Source organism: Myotis daubentonii, chromosome 2 (assembly GCF_963259705.1).
Source record: "Myotis daubentonii chromosome 2, mMyoDau2.1, whole genome shotgun sequence".
NCBI lineage: Eukaryota > Metazoa > Chordata > Mammalia > Chiroptera > Vespertilionidae > Myotis > Myotis daubentonii.
Genome location: NC_081841.1, coordinates 4,753,061 through 4,776,621, shown reverse-complemented (window position 1 = coordinate 4,776,621; position 23,561 = coordinate 4,753,061). Strand labels below are relative to the sequence as shown.

General features: G+C 54.6%; 1 protein-coding gene across 1 annotated transcript in view; it reads left to right on the top strand.

Annotated features, from left to right (window-relative positions):
* The window catches only part of ACO2 (aconitase 2), a 41,911-nt gene extending 18,350 nt beyond the window's left edge, over positions 1-23,561 (top strand). Inside the window, exons 3-18 of the mRNA XM_059680777.1 lie at positions 4,495-4,753; positions 8,753-8,845; positions 12,354-12,512; positions 12,737-12,887; positions 14,609-14,713; positions 15,578-15,669; positions 16,182-16,287; positions 17,432-17,589; positions 17,768-17,841; positions 18,284-18,395; positions 20,119-20,241; positions 20,391-20,546; positions 21,380-21,571; positions 21,999-22,131; positions 22,613-22,734; positions 23,086-23,561. Coding sequence (XP_059536760.1) covers positions 4,495-4,753; positions 8,753-8,845; positions 12,354-12,512; positions 12,737-12,887; positions 14,609-14,713; positions 15,578-15,669; positions 16,182-16,287; positions 17,432-17,589; positions 17,768-17,841; positions 18,284-18,395; positions 20,119-20,241; positions 20,391-20,546; positions 21,380-21,571; positions 21,999-22,131; positions 22,613-22,734; positions 23,086-23,220 — 2,170 coding nt within the window. The 3' untranslated portion in view covers positions 23,221-23,561. The remainder of the gene's footprint in view (positions 1-4,494; positions 4,754-8,752; positions 8,846-12,353; positions 12,513-12,736; positions 12,888-14,608; positions 14,714-15,577; positions 15,670-16,181; positions 16,288-17,431; positions 17,590-17,767; positions 17,842-18,283; positions 18,396-20,118; positions 20,242-20,390; positions 20,547-21,379; positions 21,572-21,998; positions 22,132-22,612; positions 22,735-23,085) is intronic.

Here is a 23,561-nt window from a genome sequence, read left to right as displayed (position 1 = left end):
GGGCTCTCCCTTTCCTCATTTGGTAATGTGGCAGCCATCTTTGCACTGCTGTCCCGTGTGCCTGGTCCTGGGCTAGATGGTGGCACCAGAAGGATGACGAAGATGCCGCGGGAGGATGGGGTCGGGGGCTGGTGGTATACACCAGCCAGCACTGCTCCTGGAACTTGAACAACTCCCCACCTGGTGACAGTGACCCTGGGGATAGCGAGAACAGACATGAATATACCCATGTTACAGCCAGGGAACAGGCTCAGGTGGAGAAGCAACTTGCCTGAGGCCACACAGTGAGCGTGTGGTGGGACCTTGTCCCATGTCCTCATCCGGTGCTCTAGCCATTCTCCCACACTCCCTCTCTGTGGTCTCTGTTTGCCTCTTTACTGGTATCCTCACGTCAGTTCTAAGGGTAAGGACTGACTGAGTCTTTATCTAATTGTAGTGAGGACCTGTGAGTGTTTGGCAAGGGTGGTCATACTAATAGGAGCTACCTAGGTGTCCAGTTTGGTCTAGGCACATCACATACATGATTTCTGTTCTTTTCAACAACTTCTGTAGGTAGTTGTTACACCCTCCGCATTTTGCAGATAAGAAAATCAGTGTCATTAAAAGGGAAGTTACTAAGGCCCTTGTACATACTGGGGCTACTTTATTCGTTCTTAACCCTGCTCAACTAAGTATCTCTCTCCCTCAGAGTGAAGCTTTTGGTAGGGGTACCTAACCAAAAAAAAAAAAAAAAAAGAAGAAGAAAGAAAAAATGTCAGTGTCAGATTGGGGAAGAGGCCTGAGGGTCCATCCAGCTCCAGTGCCTCCCAGTGTCAGTTCCAGCCGTCTTGTGAGTTTCATCTAGGCTGCACATTAGAGTCACCTGGGATACTTGTGAAAACAGCCAACACGGCCCCTAGCAATTCCGATTCAGGTTGTGAAGGTCTTTCTTTTTTTGGGTCATGAAGGTCTTACTCCTGAAAACGTGGTCCAGGGATCAGCAGCAGCAGCGTCCTCTGGGATGTTGTTAGCCATGCAGAACCCTAGGCCCAGCCCCACCCCACTAAATCAGAATATGCTGTTTAACAGCCTCTCATCAAACTGTCAGGAGCGCTGGCCAATTTCCCAGCTGGTTCTAACATACACTCACAGTTTCCAGCCACTGTCCCCATCAATATGGGATCTGGTAAAAATATTGTTTTCCCAAGGAAACAACATTTTATTTATTCTTGGAGCTCTCTGACCATAGCTCGGTGGGAAAATGATGGATTTTCCTTTAGACTACAAAGCATTTCCACCTTGCTCTTTATCGTGCTTAAAAGGAGAGTTAACATAGATGTTTGCTGTACAATAGTGTGACAACGAGTATTATTCACCTTTTATTTTTTTAATTGTTTTATTGCTTAAAGTATTACAACATTATTCACCTTTTAGTCTTTTCTTTAAAAAATTAACCAAAAAGCCCTAACTGGGTTGCTCAGTGGATAGAGCACCAGCCTGCGGTCTGAAGGGTCCCTGGCTCAATTCTGGTCAAGGGCACATGCCCAGGTTTCGGGCTCGATCCCCAGTGGGGGGCGTGCAGGAGGCAGTCAGTCAATGATTCTCTCTCATAGTTGATGTTTCTCTCTCTCTCTCTCCCTCTCCCTTCCTCTCTGAAATCAATAAAAATATATATTTTTTAAATTAACCAAAAAACTACCCTCTAAGGCACTGGGAATTTTTTTGCTTTTAATTATATTAGTAAAATTAACCAAAAAAAGATTTTTTTTTCTTTGCCTGTTTATTACAACCCTGCATTAACCAGAAAAGTCCATTAACTTTCAGCATTTTCCAGATTAGTGCAGGTAAAGGATGTTGCCATAGAGCAGGGGTTCTCACTGGGGTTGTGGGTGTCAATTTTGTCCCCGAGAGGAATTTAGCAATGTCTGGAGACATTTTTGGTTGTCAGTGGGGGGGTGGGGGCGCTGAGGGAGGGAGTGTTATTTAGTGGGTAGAGGCCAGGAACCCTACTGAACATCCTACATTGCAGAAGAGAGCCTCACAACAAAGAATCATCTGCCCCAAACTGCCCGGGGTACCACGGCTGAGAGACCCGTAGGTAGAAAAGAAGGTAGAGTGAGGCTATTCTAAAAAGATGTGAGTGAATTAAACACATTTAAGAATGTTTTGGAAATCCAGGGGACTTGCAGGGGGGACTCTTTCTCCACCCTGTGTCCGTGACAGAAGGGGCCCAGTTCTGGCTTAGCTGGTTTGCTCAGTGGTTAGACCCTTGGCTCTCAGACCGAAGGGTCATGGGTTTGATTACTGGTCAAGGGCACATACCTTGGTTGCAAGCTAGATCTCTGGCCTGGATCAGGGTGTGTTCAGGAGGCAACCAATTGATGCCTCTCTCTCCCCTTCCTCTCTCCCTTTCACTCTCTCTAAAAATCAATGGGAAAATATCATTGGCTGAGGATTAAAAATAAAAAATAAAAATAAAAAGAAGGGGTCCAGTTCTGTTCCTGGGAACTGGCTCTGCCATTTGGTGACGCAGAGGGACAGGGGAATATAGAGGGCCCATTTTGCCGTCCTCAGTTAATCCTTAAGGAAATATGATGATGGACTCGTCCTTGGGCTTTTGTCATTGTCAGACCTTTTTATACTAGTTCAGGCATTTGCTGTCAAGGCCTTTAGTTTTAAAGTCCATGTGCTATTTTTTTTTCCTCCTCTGGGACCCAGAAAGAGGGGTCGTGCTCCGTAACTCACTGCATGTCCCACTAGCCTTGGAGATGCTGCACAAAAGGGGGCAGGCTGTGCCTCAGGCCAGCACTGTTTTTATTCAAGCTTCTCATGACAGCAGAGCGTAGGGATTCTCAGAATTGCCACTTGCTCTGCTGTTGCCCACAGAGCCAGCGCCTGAGGGAACTCTTATCTCCAGGGACTTGGTAAGTTGAGAGTGAGGGGCTGGAGCCCAGGCTAGCAGAAGAGGGGTCCCCGCTTTCCCAGCAGAGCCCTGTTGAGACAGTGCAGGGCGATGGAAGGAGCACGGACCTGGAGCCACACTGCTGGGCTCCTTGCGCTCTGCTCTCCACTCGTGACCTGGGGCACGTTACCTCCGCTGCGCTGCAGCTCCCTCATCGTCTTGTGAGGATGGAATGAGTTACATACAGTAAAGTGCTGGCAAGGTCGAGCTACAAGTGAGTGCCGTCATAAACCAATCTGTAGTGACGGAAAACAGCCAATGGTGGTTTGGGGATGGAGGCGAGTGGGAGGGCACAAGGAAGCTTTTGGGGGTGATGGATGTGTTCATTATCTTGATAGTGGTGATGACATATGTGTATACATACGTCAGAACTTATCAATCGGGTACTTTAAATATATGCAGTTTATTGCACTCCAATTATACCTCAGTAAAGCTGTTTTATTGTAAGTGCTGTTACCTCATTCCAGTCAAAGTCCTGGACTTTAGAGTTGGTGAGCTCCCTGAAAAGGACTGTCGCTAATCTGTCACATTGGTTTAGTAAAAGGGTCAGGTCTAGACCCAGAGCCTCTGACTCCTTATCTGATACCCTTATTTTTTTTACTTATTGGGTGTGAGTGGAACTCTGCCTTCCCAGGAGGCCTCAGGTTTGGCGTAAGCTTCGTGCGTGGGGGAGGCAGTGTGAGGTCCAGCCAGGGCTGCTGTGCCGTGTGGGCAGCCAGGTGCAGTGGGCAGCAGCAGGGAATCACCAGGGCGCCTCAGGTGGGTGGTTGAGAGTTGAGTTGGGGGAACCCTGGGGAGAAGGAAGCATTTGAGTCCTGGCAGGGGCTGCACCTCCCTTAGGGTCAGACTTTTCTGCTGTTTTGGCCCTGATGAGGAAGGAAGGGAAATGGGGTCTGAAAAGAGGAGGACCAGTGAAAGGCCAGAGGCAGTGATAGGGGTTTCTGTTCTTAAAAGCTGACAGCCACGCCTCTCTTAAAGGGGGAAGAGCAAGTGGGGCTCATGGGCAAGGCTTTAGCATAAAAGGGTAAGAAGGCCTCCTCCTCCTGGGGTGGAGGCTGTGAATGGAGGGTGGGCAGGTTGGGTGTCGGGGTACTGGTTTGGATCCTCTGTCTTGTGGGGCCGACAGCACAGGGGAGTTGTTCATGGACCGAGACAGGGTTCAAGGAAAGCCTGGCTGCGAACTTGAGCAGCTATCACCACTCCGCTGGCCTCTGCTCCCTCTTGGTTGTTTTATTAAATGCCAAGCATACAGTGAGGATTAAACGGTATGAAATATATGTAATCGATGCTCATGAGATAATAGTGGTTAATATGCTGACAAAACAAATATTCTTAAAAACAAAACAAAACACCACCTCTTGTGTTTCACGTATTCATCAAGTAACTTTGAATCACCTAGTAAGTGCCAGGCACTGTGCTGTGTGCTGGAGATGCCACAGTGAGCAGGACCGCTCCAGCCCTCTCTCAGGGTGACCATGTGCACGAGGGGCAGTGCTGTGGGTGGGCAGGGGATTGTGCAGACAGAACCAAGCAACCTCTCCCACTTCCCCCAGACTGAACCGGCCTCTGACCCTCTCTGAGAAGCTTGTGTATGGACACCTGGATGACCCAGCCAATCAGGAGATCGAGCGGGGCAAGACGTACCTGCGGCTGCGGCCGGACCGCGTGGCCATGCAGGACGCCACGGCCCAGATGGCCATGCTGCAGTTCATCAGCAGTGGGCTGCCCAAGGTGGCGGTGCCGTCCACCATCCACTGCGACCATCTGATCGAGGCCCAGGTCGGGGGTGAGAAAGACCTTCGTCGGGCCAAGGTGAGCCGAAGGTGGTGTGGGGGGACAATGGTGTGACATGAGGTGAGAGGCAAAGCCCTCGAGGGAGAGAGAGAGGGAACTATCAATGATGAGAGCGAATCATTGACCAACTGCTTCCTGCACGCCCCACACTGGGGATTGAGCCTGCAACCCAGGGATGTGCCCGGACTGGGAATCGATCCATGACCTCCTGGTTCCTAGGTCAGTGCTCAAACACTGAGTCATGCTGGCCGGGAATAGTCTTTTTTTTTTAATTGTTTTTATACTTTTCTAATTCTTAAAATATCATTTACTCATTTTGAAGATGTTAGAAAATACAGAGAAAACCTAAAAAACAAAATCATCCTTAATCTTACTACATTGATGGTATTTTTTTTTCTGATCCTTTATCTGTTATACTAGAGGCCTGGCTCATGAAATTCATGCATGGGTACGGTCCCTAGGCCTGGCCTGCGATCAGGGCCATCTTCCCTCAGTTCCCGTTTGCCATTGGGCGATCAGAGCCTGCCAGCCTGGGGGAAGGACCCAGGGGTCAGACGTTCTGCCCGCTTGCTGGCCCTGCCCCCACCACCACCCACCCTGGTTCCCTGTTCGCCATTGGGCGATCGGAGCCTGAAGGCCGGGGGAAGGGACTGAGAGGTTGGTTGGCTGTTCCCACCCCCACCGCCGGTTGTCCTCTGTGTGGCACCACCCACCCCAGGTTCCCCGTTTGCCATCGGATGATCAGAGCCTGCTGGCCAGGGAAAGGGACTGAAAGATGGGGTGCTTCATAGTGATTGGTTGAGCAGTTGTTCTGGTCATTCCGCTGTTAGGGTCAATTTGCATATTACCCTTTTATTATATAGAATTAGAAAAATGATGCAGACATCAGGTTCTGATGAATGTTGGCAGCTGCTCTGGAGAGGGTAGTTTAAATTTCCTGTTCTCCCAGCATCATGTGTGCACCCACTCACACTCTTGTCTGACCCCGAAGATCCTATCAGGGAGGTAGGCCGATGGCTATAATGTAAATTTGAGGCAGCAAAGGCACCATCTAGTCAAGTCCTACAGCCGCATGGGGGCGAGGGGGATGGTTAGGGCCAGACCCAGATCCAGCTCCCCCTCTCTTACTGACTGGCCTCCTTTGGGGGCGGGGCTTTCTTCTTCTGTTTTGCTTAATGAGACGCCAGGGGCTGTGTGCCACACTGAATTCCCCACACCCTTCCTTAGGAACCAAATCCCTGCCCCTGCCCAGGCTCTGCTTGTGGTACCTTTGTGTGTGCTCAACACTTGGCAACAGCAGGTCTCTCCCAGATCTGGGCCTCCACCCTCTCCACCCCCTGCAGTGGAAGTGGGCGCCCCTCATGGGGGGCAGTTGGCAGGAGCTGAATGCTGGCAGGGCCTCGGCCCAGCCAGGCACAGAGCAGGGCATGCAATTGAAAGTGGTCTGGCTCCCAGGGTCAGCACAGCTCAGCGAGCCCCTCAGACCCATGGGAATGGCTCAGGGCAGCTTTCCCATTCAAGCCCTTTCTTCCCCCGCTGGCCCGCCAGTTTGTGCCCTGGTTGCACAGCGGCTCTTTTTGTTCTCAGCTGAGAGAGCCCAGCCTGCAGGCCCGGGGTTTCCGTGTTCACAGCAGCAGTGATGGTGGCGTTGCAGGGGATCCTGTGTGCCCGGAACTGGGCATGCCCAGGAACTGGGACCTTATCACCCCTCTGGGTGACTGACTGCCCACAGCAGGGCCACCACCCTCAGGGTCTGGCCCCCCCTTACTTTGTGAATTCGGAATCTGCCTTCTGGAGGCGAGATCCACAGGATCAGGTTTCCGAGCTCATTCCCCCATTTATGTAACAAATGTTTGTGAACATTAATTCTGTGCCAGACACTGCTAGGGGCTAGGGGTGCAGTGTGAACAAGGCACATGGGCCCTGCATCATGGGTCTTAGTCTGGTAGGGAGACAGAGCTAAACAGTCACACAAATAAATAGGAAATTGCCAGTTTGTATATGTTATGAAGGGAAAGCGCAGGACGCTGAGAATAAGAAAACTGTCAGATTTGTGGTTTGGAGGGGAAAGGGCACCTCTTTGAGGATGTAACCTGGGCCGGAACCGACCTGAGCAGATAAGTTGATGTTAACTGGAGGAAGAACATTCTAGAACAGTGTGTATAAAGGCCCCAAGGCAGGAAGCAACTCCATGCCTTTTTGGAATTGAAAGGGAATTGTGGGCCGGAGCTCTGTGTGTGGAAGGGTGGGATGGGGTGTTGGGGGGCAGGTGGAGTCAGGGCCTTGAGGGCGATGGGCACCATCCTAGGAGTCATTGCAGAGTTTAAGGAGGGGAGGGATGTGGTCAGATTTACATGGTTGGGGCGAGAGGCAAAGTGATCTGTCCAGGGTCACACAGGCAGCCTGAAGGGTCTAGGCCAGTGGCTCTCAACCTTCTGGCCCTTTAAATACAGTTCCTCATGTTGTGACCCAACCATAACATTATTTTCGTTGCTACTTCATAACTGTACTGTTGCTGCTACTGTGATGAATCGTCATGTAAATATCTGATATGCAGGATGGTCTTAGGCGACGCCTGTGAAAGGATCGTTCGACCGCCAAAGGGGTCGCGACCCACAGGTTGAGAACCGCTGGTCTAGGCCAAGTTCAGGCCCCGACACTGATGGACCACTCGGGGCACCGCATTGCCTCTTCCCCACTTGCACAGATACCCGTGCATATGCACCCAGACACGACCGCCTGCCTCCCGCCCTTGGTACCGGTTTTATAAGTGACTAGTGTTTAAATGAAAAAGCCAGTATATTAATAATTAATCGGACAGAGACCGCTCTGAGAACCCAAGTTCTTTGTTTGCCATTCTTTCACCTGGGAGAACCAGGTGGGCCCTCAGAAGGGTCATGGTTGGTCTGGCGTTAGGTGACGGGGTTACGTGGTCTGAGGGTGTTTTATTGAGGGCCCAGGGGAGCTGACAGTGGGTCCCTCCTCTGCTGGGAGCGTGGCTCTCCTGCCCAGAGGCTGGCAGGTCTCATTTCCTGGTGCTGCCTTTAGGACTCTGCAGTCCGAGGTGGTGCTACCTCCTGTCAGTGGGGTCTCACCTGTTGGGGGCATGCCATGGCTTCCAGGCAAACCCCGGGCTCCCATCCGGTGCTGGGAAGCCTGCCTACCCCTGAGGAGGCTGCCTTCTCATTACAGGCAGAATGGGTTTGGCCGCCCCACGGGTTTGCTGAAACCTACATCTCAGGACATAGTCCATTTGGCAGTCTTTCATTCGGGCCATCAAATATATTGCCAAGTACTGAGCACCTAGGCTGTGCCAGATGCTGGTCTAGTGTTCTGAGATATGGGGAGGTGCCCTTCGTTATTTCATATCAGACTGTAGTTCTCGGGCTCTGGGGTGAACAGGCCTGGTTTCAAACCCGGGCCTCTCCTTTTTACTCTGGGATCTCCAGAACATGGTTTCCCCTCTGAGCCTCTGTTTTGGCGCCTGTAAACGGCATGAGGACACCTCTCTCACTCCTGGATGGGTGGTGAGGATATTTAGCGCAATGCCCTTTCCGTAGTTGGGCATTCGGTCAGGGTCAGCCCGGATTACAGATGAGGCCCCGGGGCTCAGGTGGAGAGTGCACTCAGTCCTGCGTCGGCCTGCCCTCCTGCTGGCCCTGGGGAGGACTGGGTGCCAGAGGGCCCTTGGAGGTATGTAGCTCAGCTCCTTCTACAAATGAGGAAACTGAGGCCCCGGCAGGGAAGGAACTTGTTCTGGACCTGCTCCCTGACCAGGAATCGTAAAACTGGCCTGTCTCTGCTCCCTTGCTTTTCTCCCAGGCCTGCCAGCCGAAACCCTGGGCCACCGGCCAAGCCCTTTGGGGCTATTTGTAGAAGGCCCCGGGAGAGGGCCTGTCTCCACAGGGCCAGCATGTCAGGCCGTGGGGGAGGTTGGGTGGGAGGAGGGCGTGAGCAAGGGTCGGCCCAGACACAGACTGTGTCACTAATGCGCTGGGTATTGATTTGTTTCAACAGGACATAAACCAGGAAGTGTATAATTTCCTGGCAACTGCAGGTGCCAAGTATGGCGTGGGCTTCTGGCGGCCTGGCTCTGGAATCATTCACCAGGTAATGCAGGGCTTGGCCTGCCTTTTGTGGGGGGTGGCGGGCTGCCCTTAGGGAGCCAGAGGGCACCCCCAGGCCTGCGGGAGCAGGGGCTCAGGGCTCAGGAGGGAGGAGGGGAGATGGATGACGACATCTCAGTCAGCCCCGTTCTTAAATTAATTTTCATTGTGTCAAGTTACACATTCTCACTTTCCATGTAAGAAATTAAAATAGTCCCTTCTGACCACCTCAGTAACCAGCATTTTACGTTTGGCCTGTTTACGTTTGGCTGCCCTTCTTCTAAGCAGTATAGTTTTGTATTTCTGTTTTGCTTTTTTTACACAAGTGTGACTCCTTGTTGCATGGACAGCTAACACTAGCTGAGCACATGCCGTGGGCCAGGCAGAGACTTAGCACTTTCAGAGAGTCACTTCCTCAGTGCGCACCACCACCCTATGAGTAGGGGCTTTTATTAGCCACACCTACAGGTGAGGAAACTGAGGCACAGAGAAGTGAATCTACTTGCCCATATGTGTGTGGGGGAATCATGCCACCTGACCTGATGATGGAGCTGGATTTGCATCCAGGCGTCTGGCCTGGTGCCAGTGCTCCCTGCTGCCGTGCAGCCTCCTCTCACGCTGGGCCCGCTTCCCCCTCAGGGCACACAGCTTCCTAGGAGTCTTTTTGGCCCTTCGTGGTATCGGTCGGATGAAGGTCCCATAGGCCATGGGGCCGTGCCGGCCAGCAGTTCTTCCAGGGCCTCTCCAACAGGAATTGTCTCTTGGTTGGCAGTTGTGACTCTGTAAGTGCAAGTGTTTGTGTTTGGGGAGGTAGGTGCTGAGCCTTTCATCACATGACACTGTTCTGGTTTGTGGCTCTGCACTGATGGTGCATCTGTCTTACATGGGAAACCTGCCCCTGCACCTTTCCAAGGTGACCCGTCCCCACCTCCATCCCAGGCCTCCCTTCCCAGGCCACCTTCAAGATGAGCTGAGTCAGGCTGTAATCCGACCCGTGGGACCCAGCACTGCCCCACTGAAACCAGAGCCACGGATCACTGCTCTGCCCTTTCAAACCATCACCCTTGCCAGGAAGGGCTGCCTGGCAGCAGGTCACATGGGTCTGCAGGGGCCAGAAAGCCTCTCTCAGTGGCAGGGCCAGGGAGTCAGGGGGACCCAGCTTTGGCCTTTTGTTGCTAAGGACACCCTAATCCAGGTGTCCCCCATTCTACCTCAGTACAAATGCCCAGGTTGTTTTGGAAGCTCCTGGGCCAAAGTTTGAGGATGTGAGTAATAGCCGCTCACCCCTGCCACTGGCCGCCAGCTAAGCATACACCCTGATGTATTTGTTTGTTTCTTTCTCTTCTTTTTTTTTTAAGCAGGAAGAAGCTGATGTACCTGCATTTCTTTTTTTTCTTTTTTTTTGTGTGTGTGATATATTTTGTTGATTTTTTTACAGAGAGGAAGGGAGAGGGATAGTGAGTTAGAAACATCGATGAGAGAGAAACATTGATCAGCTGCCTCCTGCACATACCCTACTGGGGATGTGCCCGCAACCCAGGTACATGCCCTTGACCGGAATTGAACCTGGGACCCTTCAGTCCGCAGGCCGACGCTCTATCCACTGAGCCACACCGGTTAGGGCTGTATTTGTTTCTTTAAAAGAAAATTCCCAGGGAATTCTTTACTTTTCTCCCCCCTTTGATGTCATTTCGCCAGCAGTTTTAATCCACCATGTCCAAGTCAAACCTTAACTCCTTTCCCTCCCTGAATGCCTTGGCAGATTCTTCCCTGCATCTCCCCTGCCAGGGCCTCCCCCGCCACCCACACACTCCCCACCCCCTCCACCCCCCTCCCCGTGCCCAGCATTGGCGCCCTCTGGTGGGACCCCTTCACAGTGACCCCAGTGTGTGCCAAGTGCTTTCCCCGACTTTGTGCCCTGGGGGTGGGGACAGGGATGGTGGCTTATTTCTTCCTCTGGGCCCGCAGCCGGGTCAGTACAGAATAGGTCCTGCGTGTATGTGTGTGTTGTATGGACAGATGGTTGAATTTCCAGCTTTATGTTCTAGATGTTCGTTCAGCCTAAAATACACTTCTCCCACCGTCACCCCTACCCCCATTCACCCAGCCATATCCAGCTGACCACCAAGGTCACCGTCATAACCAGCGTCTTTGTGACACTTTCTGTAGTCCATGGGTCTGCACTAGCCTCTCCCTTCTGGGCGTGGACCACACTGTGGTCTGCATCCTGTGGGCCCACTGACTTCTCTGTGCTGGTCCTCACGGATCAGTCTTTGTACATGACTGAGGCAAGGAGGGCGAGAGAATGAAACAGTTAACCAGAGTTCTCGCCATCAGTTGTTTTTTGTGAGCGATTTCCTCTATGCTGGCCTGTCCTCCCGGCCTGCTGCCATCCTTGGGAAGGGGCCAGACCTTCCAACTCTGTTCCTAAGAGGAGGGCTCCCTGTACCTTGCTGTCTGCCAGGCAGGTGCCTGGCCGGAGCAGAGGCCCTGGGGTTTCTGTGATGTTGCAGGGAGCCTGCCCACCACTGGGTCGGTCCTGACAGTTCATAGAGCCTTTCACACCTCTGATCTCACTGGTCCTTCCCAACACCCATATGGGTGGGGGGAATAATTCCATCTGACAGATGAGCAACAGAAACTCAGATAAAGGATCTTGCTGCAAATAATAAGTTAAAAAATGCATCTCCCAGGCACTATTACAGTTTAATGTACATAATCTCACTGAGCCATCACAGTGATGCATGAGGTAAGCACAGTTGTTTGCCTGTTTTTATTTATTTGTTTTTTTAAAAATATTTTTATTGATTTTAGAGAGGATGGGAGAGGGAGAGAGATAGACACATCAATGATGAGAGAGAATCATTGATTGGCTGCCTCCTGCACGCCACCTACTGGGGATCAAGCTTGCAACCCGGGCATGTGCCCTTGACCGGAATTGAACCCGGGACCCTTCAGTCCACAGGCTGACGCTCTATCCACTGAGCCAATCTGGCTCGGGCTGCCTGGTTTTATAGATGAGGAAACAGGTGCAGGGAAGCACTTACAAACTCAAGTCACACAGCCAGGAACTGTCAGAGCAATTCATGAGCCCAGGCCACCTGTCTCTCACATCTCTGGCTCTTCCGGGACCCACCGGAGGGACCCTTCCTGGAGGAGTGCCTGGGAAGGCCCTCTGGCCGTCTCAGCAGGGGGCAGTTTTACAGACCTCTTTTGGGCCCCACCTCCATTCTCTGCTGAAGGCTTTTTAAAAAGTATTTATTTTTATTGATTTCAGAGAGGAAAGGAGGCGGGGAGAGAGATAAAAACATAAGTGATTAGGGAGAATCATTGACCAGTTGTCTCCTTCACACCCCCTACTAGGGATCGAGCCCGCAACCCGGGCATGTGTCCTGACCAGGAATCGAACTATGACCTTCTGGTCCATAGGTTGAGGCTCAACCACTGAGCCACACCAGCGGGGCTGAAGGCTTTTAAAGCTTAAGATCTTGGTTTCTTGAGATCTTTTTCAGATCATTCTGGAAAACTATGCATATCCTGGGGCTCTTCTGATTGGCACTGATTCCCATACCCCCAATGGCGGTGGCCTGGGGGCCATCTGCATTGGAGTCGGGGGTGCTGATGCAGTGGACGTCATGGCTGGGATTCCCTGGGAGCTGAAGTGCCCCAAGGTGAGGAGTCGAGAAGGGCTCGCTCTGGGTGGCTGCGGAGGGGTGGTTGCTGAGGATGAATGGGATATGTGGAACCCAAAAAGGATGAGTGAGTAGGTCAGCCTCCCACCTCTTTGGAAAGGAGGCAGGGAGAAATAAGCAGAAACGGGAAATCCAGGAGGTGGATTCCTGGTTGGCACATGGTACACAGGACCTGTAATTGCTGTCTTGCCCCGTCTATTCAGGTGATTGGTGTGAAGCTGACGGGCTCACTCTCCGGTTGGACCTCACCCAAAGATGTGATCTTAAAGGTGGCAGGAATCCTCACAGTGAAAGGTGGCACGGGCGCTATCGTGGAGTACCACGGACCTGGCGTGGAGTCCATCTCCTGCACTGGTGAGGGCGGCGCCGCGTGGAGTGGCCGCAGCCTGTGCTGGGCCTAATGGGACCTGTAGTGGAGCCGCAGGAGCCGTGAATGGCGTTCCACGGAGAATCCGTCCAGTCAGTTTGGGGCCTTGGGGTGGACACTTACAGGCAGAGGGAGATGGTTAGTCCAGGTCCCTCATTAAACGGGAGGAGATGGAGGCCCCTCAGGAGGGCAGGGCACTTCCCTGTGGCCACACTGAATTTGGGGGCTGAGCCAACTTCTGCTCCGGCCATGGCACTGGGGCACCTTGGGTGATGCAGAGGATGACCCAGAGAGGACGCAGGTAGGTGGCGGGGGGACTGGGGAGCCAGAGCTAGGGCTTCACCTACTCGTACCCCTTCCCACACCTTCTCTCGGCTGGAGTTGGAGCCTCACTCATTTCCCTTGGATTAGGAGGAGCCGGGCCCTTCCTGCTCATCACTCCTGATGACATGACCTCCATGCCTGGGCCTTCAGAAACCCAGGGAGAGACTTGGACCAGCCTGAGAGATGGCCCAGTCCAGGTGCCCCTGGTGCCTGTCTCGGTGCCACGGAGCTCTGTCCAGCTGGCCCTGCTCCCGTCCCGTGCTGGGGCCGGGGCCACTCTCACAGGCTGCCCTTCCTGCCATTGGCAGCTCAGTTAGGAAGTCAACAAACCCAGACCTATGTCCCAGTGGCCTTAGGAGGCCAGTATTTTGACAGCAGTCAGGACATCTGTAAGCCTTGCCAGTTACTCCTTTATTTATTTTTATTTTTTTATTGATTTCAGGGAGGAAGGGAGAGGCAGGGAGAGAAAGATAGAAACATCAGTGATGAGAAAGAATCATTGATTGGCTGCCTCCTGCACTCCCCATCTGGGAATCGAGCCTGCAGCTGGGCATGTCCCCTGACTGGGAATCAAACTGTGACCTCCTAGTCCAGTGATGGCGAACCTTTTGAGCTCGGCGTGTCAGCATTTTGACTTAACTCTGGTGCCGTGTCACATATAGAAATTTTTTGATATTTGCAACCATAGTAAAACAAAGATTTATATTTTTGATATTTATTTTATATATGTAAATGCCATTTAACAAAGAAAAATCAACCAAAAAAATGAGTTCGCGTGTCACCTCTGACACGCGTGTCATAGGTTCGCCATCACTGTCCTAGTTCATAGGTCGACACTTAACCACTGAGCTGTACTGGCCAGGCAGCCTTGCCAGTTCTGTGTGGGACTCTGGTCCAACCAGTGGACATTGTTCCAGTCTTACTGCTGGAAAGCCGGGAGCCAGCAACATTTCCACATAGCACCATGGGTGGCTAAAGGACGGCGGGCAGACCTAGACTTGAATGTTGCACTTGCATTTGCTTTATGGCATGACCTGGGACCTCTCTGAGCTAGTTCCCTTACCTGCAAAGTAGACACCGTTGTAACCGGGCATTCGGGCCAGGTCAGCCTTCAGTACATTGGCTGCTACTCTGCTGAGCAGGACAGCCAGTCCAGAACTAGAACTCGGCCTGTAGGGGCTGAATCTTGTGTTCTCTTCAGTGGCTTCTCTGAGTCCAAAACTGAGCTCTGGCCTCCATGGCCTCTCTTCATTGGCCCTGGCTTTAACCTGGGCCACTTGGTGGCCGTGTGAGCAAGGGAGGAAGGGCTGCCACTCCCTGGTGTGAAGGGGGTGAGCACGCCTAGCAGGTGTGTGGGACCCACACGAGGGCTCTCTCTCCTCAGGCATGGCGACCATCTGCAACATGGGCGCAGAAATCGGGGCCACTACGTCGGTGTTTCCTTACAACCACAGGATGAAGACTTACCTGAACAAGACGGGCCGGGCAGGTGAGCCGGCAGGGGCAGGGTGGTGGGGGCAGAATAGTCATCAGCTCCACCTTTCCCTGGAGGACAGGGCTCCTAAACCCGGCGTCTCCAGACTGGCTTCAGGGGCGCTGAAGAGCCCCTCAAAGTGTTTGCAGTTATGTGTGTGCTCTTGGTTCGGAGTTGGGTGTCTAGTTCTCACCAGCTTCTCAAAGGGCCTCAGGTGCTCAGTGTTGAGTCTTCTTGGCCTGGCCCCTGGTGCCCGCTGCGAGAAGCTCGGAAATGGCACGGACCTGGTTATGTGTATAATTCCTGCCCTAACAAGGGGAGGAGGAAAAGCATTTGTGAACAAGAACCACTTTCCCAGCCTCCCTCACCGCTTCCCTGAGCTTCTAGTTTGGCATCTCTAGCCTCAGTAGGGCGGTGAGCGAGGGTGCTTGGTGGAGCCAGAGGCCAGGGCGCTGAGGGGAGAGCGAGTCTGTTCGCTTCTGAGCTCTGAGCACACGGAGTCACACCTGGAAGGCCCTCCCCTCCTGTCCATTACCAAGTACCTTCTTCAAAACTCAGCACTTCTCATCTCCAGGCAGCCTTCCCTGATCTCAGCCCGCTTCTCCTGTGTGCCCCATGTCCCTGTCTGTCAGCGATTGTCACGCTGGCTCACTGACACTAGGCAAGCTCCTCGAGGTCAGGGACAGCGTCCTGTGCTGCTTGTTTTGTTTCTTTGTTTGCCATCAGTGCCCAGGGCCCAGTGTTGGGCAGGTGCAGGGTAATTGTGGCTTGGATGGCTGGGGGGGTGGATGGATGGATGGATGGATGAGGCCTCAAGGACTCATGACCAGTTTCTGTTTCACATACAGTACTTCAGCCTCCCTCCCTTGTTGATTTCAGAAATTGCCAAGCTAGCTGAGGAGTTCAAGGATCACCTGGTACCTGACCCTGGCTGCCAATATGACCAAGTGATTGAAATTAACCTTAATGAGGTGAGGAAGGGAACTGGATCCAAGGAGTTTCTGAGGGTGGGGAGTTCAGGCTGCACTTGGGGTGCCCTGGGGAAGTCAGGGAGGGCCCTGGCTTGCACACTAGCAGGGCTCCTGAGCTCTGGCTCCCCCGTGCCCCTGCCAGCTGCTGCCTGAATCAGGCTCCAGTGCATTGGGGGGGGGGGGGGGAGCTGCAGGAGGGCTGTATGGCCAAGGGGCGCGCAGAGGGGGCTGTGGCTGATTCGGAAACTGGTTGTTTGCCACACCTTAGCTCTAGCAAAAGCCAAGAGTATGTCCTGGAGTTCGCTTTGTTGTCAGAGGTCAGGCCCGAGATTCCCAGGCTTAAGCAGTTTGGGGCCCTGAGACCTGCAGACCAGGCCAGAGGACAGGCAGCCATGGGGGTAGTTGGCCTCCCAGGCTCTCTGTGGGGACTTGGTGAGCAGGGGCCAGCCAGCCTCTGAGGAAGACAGGCTGTCCACGCTCCAAGATGTGTTCTCTCCCTCTTTCTGCTTCAGCTGAAGCCACTCATCAATGGGCCCTTCACCCCTGACCTGGCTCACTCTGTGGCAGAAGTGGGCGCTGTGGCCGAGAAGGAAGGCTGGCCTGTGGACATCAGAGTAGGTGAGCTGCTGCCCCTCCGCCGGGAGCCGGCCTCAGGGCCAGTGGGTCTGCGGGGCTGTGGGCAGTCGCCTGTGCTCACCACGGTGCTTCCTAAATGTACCAGGCACTTTCTGAAATTGTTTGGAGTTTTTTTATGGCTTTTTAAAGAAATTACTTTTTCTTGGTGTAAAAGAAATATGCTCATTGTAAAACACCCCTCATCTCAGCCCCCAACTAGAAACCGGCTCTAGGAGCTCTTTGAGATGTGTGCTGTTTCTGTGCACACGCACATGTTCATGTGTGTGTCCTTCTGTACAAACATGTCACCATATTACCCAGGGTGCCTGGTTTTACTTTCTGTAAACGGACACACTGGCATGTCGTCATCACTAGCACCTGCCGTTGTCACAGTAAGTGTGCTGTGAAGAGCATGGGCCCGGAGCCAGGTGGCCTGTGTGTGAATCTGGGTGATCACGGGCAAGTCCCCTCCCTCCCCACGTCCTGGTTCTCTGTCTGTAAAATGGGGTGGTCATCGTACTTACTCGTCGAAGTTCTTGGGAGGAATGACAAGTTAACACATGACAAGAGCTCTCTGCAGTGTGTGGCATAAAGCGCTGTGTAACGTGGTCTACCTCACTAGTGGCAGCACATAAAACATTTGGTGGTTTAATAATTAGAAAAAAAAAGTTGAATTGGTAAGAGATTAGACTGTCTTGATACCTATAGATAGTATGTCATCCTGACTTTTGTAATAACTGTGATAATAGACTTTTTAAAAAGAACTCTTTCCCCCTGATTATAAACCGATTTTTAAAAACCAGAGAATTCCAGAAAGTCTAAAGGGAGAGAATGAGCATCTCCGGTCGCCCTCACCCAGCAGTGGCCTGTTTCAGTGGAGCCCCTGGTGCGCACACACCTGCAGAGTCCGTTATCGTAAGAGCAGGGGCGTGCTCAGTGGTCACACTGACTTCCCTTCAATGGCTGGGTCATGAGTAGCTGATTCATTCAGGACAGTCAGGTTGCTTCCAGCTGGTGTCTGTTAAGAACAGCCCCTGGCCCAGCACAGTTGGTGAACACTTGACCAGGTCTGGGTAGTTGAAGTCAGTGGAGACCTCCGGTCACTGTCTCCTCCTGACTCCTGGCCCCACCACCCACAATGGACCAGGTCTGATCGGCAGCTGCACCAACTCCAGCTACGAGGACATGGGACGGTCAGCAGCTGTGGCCAAGCAGGCGCTGGCTCACGGACTCAAGTGCAAGTCCCAGTTCACCATCACACCGGGCTCTGAGCAGATCCGCGCCACCATTGAGCGGGACGGCTATGTGAGTGCCCATGTGCCCCTACCCCTGGCTCCCACCGCTGAGGAATGTGGCTTCAGGAGGGACAAGCCACAGTGTTGTCGGCGAGGGCAGCTGCCCCAGGGTTCCAGACAGCGCTTCCTCCCTCAAGCAGCTGAGCCACCTTTCTCTGCCCGATCACGCCTGTCCTCTCTCCCCGCAGGCACAGGTCCTGAGGGATGTGGGCGGCATTGTCCTGGCCAACGCCTGTGGCCCCTGCATCGGCCAGTGGGACAGGTGAGAGGCACGTCTTTGGTTGGATAGGCCCTTGTGTCCTGGGGTTTGGAGCCCCAGAGGTTGCGGGGAGATGTTATTGGGAAGGAGACGAGGCTCTAGCTTCAGGCAGGACTGGAAGTTGGGCTGGAAGTACAGAGGAAGAGCCCGGCAGTGGGACTGGGCGGCCACCTGACTGAAGCCGAGGAGGCCTCATCCTCATGGACACAGCGGGGCCCCCACAGAGCCATTTGAGGGGGAAGTGCCCAGGTTGGCAGAGTCAGGCCTTGGTCTGGCTCTGCCTTTGTCTTTCCTCTGGTCTCAAGTGAACCTGTGAGCCCCAAGCGTCCCTCTTGCTCTGTCTGCGGGAGTCCTACAGGGTCTTCTGTTACCCCTTCTAAGAGGTAGGCAGCGTGGGCCAGGCGACAAGGCCAGACGCCCCTGACCCTGTCCTCTGGCCTGGCAGGAAGGACATCAAGAAGGGGGAGAAGAACACCATCGTCACCTCCTACAACAGGAACTTCACAGGCCGCAATGACGCGAACCCCGAGACCCACGCCTTCGTCACGTCCCCAGAGGTGAGAGGGCCTCGCCACGCCCTCGCCTGGGATTGCTCTGGGCCTGCCCCAGCCAGTCAGGGAGGGAGAGGGACATGGGGCTGGGCCAGGGCATCTGACCCACGGGCCTGCTCCGGGAGGGTTGGCCGTGAAGGGCAAGGGGTTATGGGAGCAGAAACCAAGGTCGCAGGCCTTGCCAGCACCAAGTATCGTGCTCCCCTGATGCCCCCACTTGGCCCCCTCACGTCCCAGGAGTCAGAGGTGCTTGTTCAGTACAGCTGTGATCAGGAACAGGAGCTTTGGAATTAACACTGGGACACGTGCCTCTACCCAGCGTTCGGCTTGGCGGGGCCACTTTTCTGTGCCCCGGGAGCCTGTCAGGATTCATGAGCAGCACGGAAAGTAGGGGCGCTGTCAGCTGGACAAGGCCTCCTTAGGATGAACATGGCTTGAGCCTCGTGCTCCAGGCACTTGGTGGGGGTTCAGCCTCCGCCGTTGTTGGCACACAGCCAGTCCTTTTTTCCCTTTTTTTTTTTTTAATTTATTTTTATTTCAGAGAGGAAGGGAGAGAGAGAGAGAAACAACAATGATGAGAGAGAATCACTGATTGGCTGCCTCCTGCACGCCCCACACTGGGGATTGAGTCTGCAACCCCCAGGCATGTGCCCTGACCAGGAATTGAACTGTGACCTCCTGGTTCATAGGTTGACGCTCAACCACTGAGTCACGCTGGCTGGTTTGACTTTTTAAAATAAGTATTTGAGAAATACTTTGGGGGTTTTTTTTGCTAAAAATGAGTGACAAGATGGCCTTCCATGTTTCCAGTGTGCTACCGACTTAGGGACATTTCTAAATACACACACACACACACACACACACACACACACTCACTCTAGAGGCCAGTGCACGAAATTTGTGCACTCAGGGGGACCCTCGGTCGGTCCTGCACCCTCTGGCAGTCCGGGAGCCGTTAGACATCCTTAGCGCTGCTGTGGAGGTGGGAGAGGCTCCTGCCACCGCTGCTGCTGTGCTCGCCAGCCATGAGCCCAGCTTCTGGTGCTGCATTCCCCCTGTGGGAGCGCACTGACCACCAGGGGGCAGCTCCTGCATTGAGCATCTGCCCCCTGGTGGTCAGTGCGCATCATAGTGACCAGTCATCCCACTGTTCAGTCGATTTGCATGTTAGCCTTTTATTATATAGGGTTTTAAAAAATATTTTTGTTGATTCAAGAGAGAAAGGGAGAGGGAGATAAAAACATCCATGATGAGAGTCATTGATTGGCTGCTTCCTACACGCCCCCTACTGGGGGTGGAGCCCACAATCTGGGCATGTGCCCTTCACTGGAATCGACCCCAGGAGCCTTTAGTCCACAGGCTGACACTCTATCCACTGGGCCAAACTGGCTAGGGCTCCACTTAGGGACATTTTTATCACAGCAGGGCCTCTCCCTGTCCAGGGTGGCACACCTGAGAGAGGGGAGTATACCCAGCAGTGCTGGCCCTGCCCTGAGGAGGACACTGAGGTCCAGACCCCAGTGGGGAATGGTCAAGGCCAGCCTGCCCTGGGTTCAAGGCTTCTGCAGACCCGATAGCTGGTGGTCCCAGAGCTATTCCTGCAGCTCTGGCCTCTGCAGAGACATGGAAATTTCCTGGGCTGTGCTCCATTTTGATTTGGCTTTGGCTGGAGATGGGGGACCGGAGTGGCGTTCAGTGTTAACCAACAAACTGACCGCCTCCATTTCAGATTGTCACAGCCCTGGCCATTGCTGGCACCCTCAAGTTCAACCCAGAGACGGACTTCCTGACGGGCAAGGATGGCAAGAAGTTCAAGCTGGAGGCCCCGAATGCAGACGAGCTTCCCCACACGGTGAGCGGGCACTGGGCCCGGCAGGCATGGTGGCCCCGTTCGTGACAGTGAAGCACTGTGTTCATTGGGCGGGAAGGGCTTCAGCACAGGGAGCTGGCTCCTGTGAGAGGGGACTGAGGGTTCAACACCTGTGTCCCTGTCGCCCCCAGAATTTCGACCCTGGGCAGGACACCTACCAGCACCCTCCCAAGGACGGCAGTGGGCAGCGGGTGGACGTGAGCCCCACCAGCCAGCGTCTGCAGCTCCTGGAGCCTTTTGAAAAATGGGATGGCAAAGACCTGGAGGACCTTCAAATCCTGATCAAGGTCAGCAACGTGGGAACGAGGAGAACAGCCCCAGCCTGCCAGGCACCCTTTCCTGACCGGCAGGACGGCCATGAAACCACGTGTGCTCCCCTGGGCCTGGGGAGGAGAAGGGCAAGGTTAAGGTGAGGGCGGGAAGGGAGGTTTGGCTGCAGAGGAGCAAGGGCATCTGCAGCCCAGTGTCCCCTTCACTGCCCTGTGCCGGGCAGAGCTGGATCTGGGCAGCCGCTGTCTGGGGCTCCCGCCATCTGGCTGCTGCTGGGAGGGCCGCCTCCAGTGGGTGGGCAGTGAACGCCCCACAGGGAGGGCAAGAAAGGCACGTGTGACCCAGATCAGCGGGTCTCCACCCCTCAGTGGAGCCGTCGATTGCTCTGTCCCCAGAACTGGGCACTGGTGGTGTGGCCTGTGTTCGGGAGCTGAGCAGATACCAGCCTTTGTGGTGTGGGCAGAGGCCTCGCACCAGGGTAGACACGCATGATGCTGTTTACTAGGGAGTCTCCAGACAGCGGCACAGGTAGCAGTGAGCCTGGGCTTCTTTCTCTTTCTGGGGCCTCGGCCTGAAGGCATGGCGAGCAGATCTGCCTGGCGGCCCTGACTCGCCTCTGCCCCCTTTGAGTGTCCGTTCCGGGAGATCTCACTCCCAAGGCCTTTGAGGGGTGGCTGACGGCCTTGCCTGAGCCCTTTTGCCCACAGGTGACAATGCCAGGGCTACAACCACACATCTTGCACCTCTTCTCTGTCACTGGGTCTGCTGCCTGCCTCTAGAGGGCTTCTCCCCTAATCCACCAGTCAAGGGCCATGCACCAACCTCTGTCCCCTCTGCCCACCCACCCAAGGTCAAAGGGAAGTGTACCACTGACCACATCTCCGCTGCCGGCCCCTGGCTCAAGTTCCGTGGGCACCTGGACAACATCTCCAACAACTTGCTCATTGGTGCCATCAACATTGAAAATGGCAAGGCCAACTCTGTGCGCAATGCTGTCACCCAGGAGTTTGGTCCCGTCCCTGACACTGCCCGCTACTATAAGGTCAGTCAGTGGGAACGGGAGCGGGGTCCCTGGCACCTCCTGATGGCTGGGTGGGGCAGAGTGGGTGGTCCAGGGGAGGGGTGCTCTCCATCCAGGAGCCCACACCAGTAGCTTTGCAGTTGAACGATGTCCAGGGCCATGGAGGCAGCTCCATGTATGTCACCTCCACTGAACACCCACTGCTCTGGGCTCTGCTCCCACACTGCGGCCTCCACCCAGCCTGCCTGTGCCGAGCGCCTTGGTGGGGTGCACCTCCCCTTGCCCACTGTCAGGGCCGGCCTCGCCTCTGACTTACCTGTCCTTGGGGAGCAGGTGAGGAGGGGCCTCTCCAGTCCCATGACCTGTGAACTTCAGGAAGCCCAGAGGCAGGGTGGCCAGGGGCCAGGTCCTCCTCTTCCTCACTCCTCCCTCCTCCCTCTCCTGACAGAAACATGGCATCCAGTGGGTGGTGATTGGAGACGAGAACTATGGCGAGGGCTCAAGCCGGGAGCATGCGGCGCTGGAGCCTCGCCACCTCGGGGGTCGGGCCATCATCACCAAGAGCTTCGCCAGGATCCACGGTGAGCTGGAGCCAGGCCCAGCGTTGGGTCTGGAGCCATGTGCCTGGTTTCTAGGCTGTGCCCACGGCTCCTGTTCCACACCCGCCAGCCTCTGCCCCTTCAGACTCATGTTGAGTCTGACGCCCACAGCTTCGTCTCTGGCAAGCACCGATCTTGCTTCCAGATGTATGGACCTCAACAGTTGAAATCCAGGCCACACGGCCAACAGGGTTTCTGCTGGTGAATGTCCACCAGGAAGGCTTACAGAGACCCAGCACCAGCGCTCGCTGTAGGACCCTAGCGAGAGGCAGCGCATCGCTGGGAGCGCAGCCGACCTGGGCCTTGTAGTCACTGTCCCAGGTTTGTCCCCAGTGGCAGGGCTAGGGAGTCTCCCAGAGCCCTGACTGCACTTAGGAAAAGCAGCTCTCTGGCTGGGGAGGTTCCTGCAGAGAAGGGGGACAGGCCCTGCCCATGTGGACTGAACGTGCCTTCTGCCTTCCAGAAACCAACCTGAAGAAGCAGGGCCTGCTGCCCCTCACCTTCGCTGACCCAGCCGACTACAACAAGATTCACCCCGTGGACAAGCTGACCATCCAGGGCCTGAAGGACTTTGCCCCTGGCAAGGTCAGGGGGCCAGGGAAAGGGGACAGGCTGGCCATCCCATCTCTCCAAGGGCCCTCCTGAGGGGGGCCTACAGGGGGCAGCCACCTTGCTTCCCTTCCTACACCTGGCCCCACCTGCACCTCTTCCCATGAGCCTTTGTTGCAGCTGGAAGGGCCCTTAAATTCTCTAGGCAACCCCCAGAGAGCAGGAGTTGTATTATTCAGGTCTTACCACTGCCCCGGCCCAGACCTGGCCTAGGACTTGGTTCACTTGCTGGCACCCAAGGCCCCAGGCGGTGCCCTGCCCCTCCAGCAGAACCCAGGGCCGTGTGCCTAAGAGCCACTCCACCCACACCCGCCTCCTCTCTTGCAGCCCCTGACATGCATCATCAAGCACCCCAACGGCTCCCAGGAGACCATCCTCCTGAACCACACCTTCAACGAGGGCCAGATCGAGTGGTTCCGCGCAGGCAGTGCCCTCAACAGGATGAAGGAGCTGCAGCAGTAGGTCCCGCCCCACCTCAGACTCCGCTCGCGTCACCGTGGGGTGCTGCATGTCACCGGAAGCCGACCTGACCCGACCCACTCGGGCTTCCTGCACGGAGAAGGCAGGGCCAGGCCTCCCGCCCGCCTCCCTCGGCCCACACGGCCCATGGTTGGGGGCTTGTTAGCCTGCCTTCCCGTTCTTCGTTTGGTTCAGACCCTGAGCACCTCCATGCAGCTGTATTTATTTTTGATGACAAGACTCCCATGTAAAGTTTTCTCCTGTCTGATCATTTCACTGGTGGCTGAAGGATTTTAAAGAACCTTTTGATCTTGCAAGGAAAATAAGAACCCACATTCAGTGAC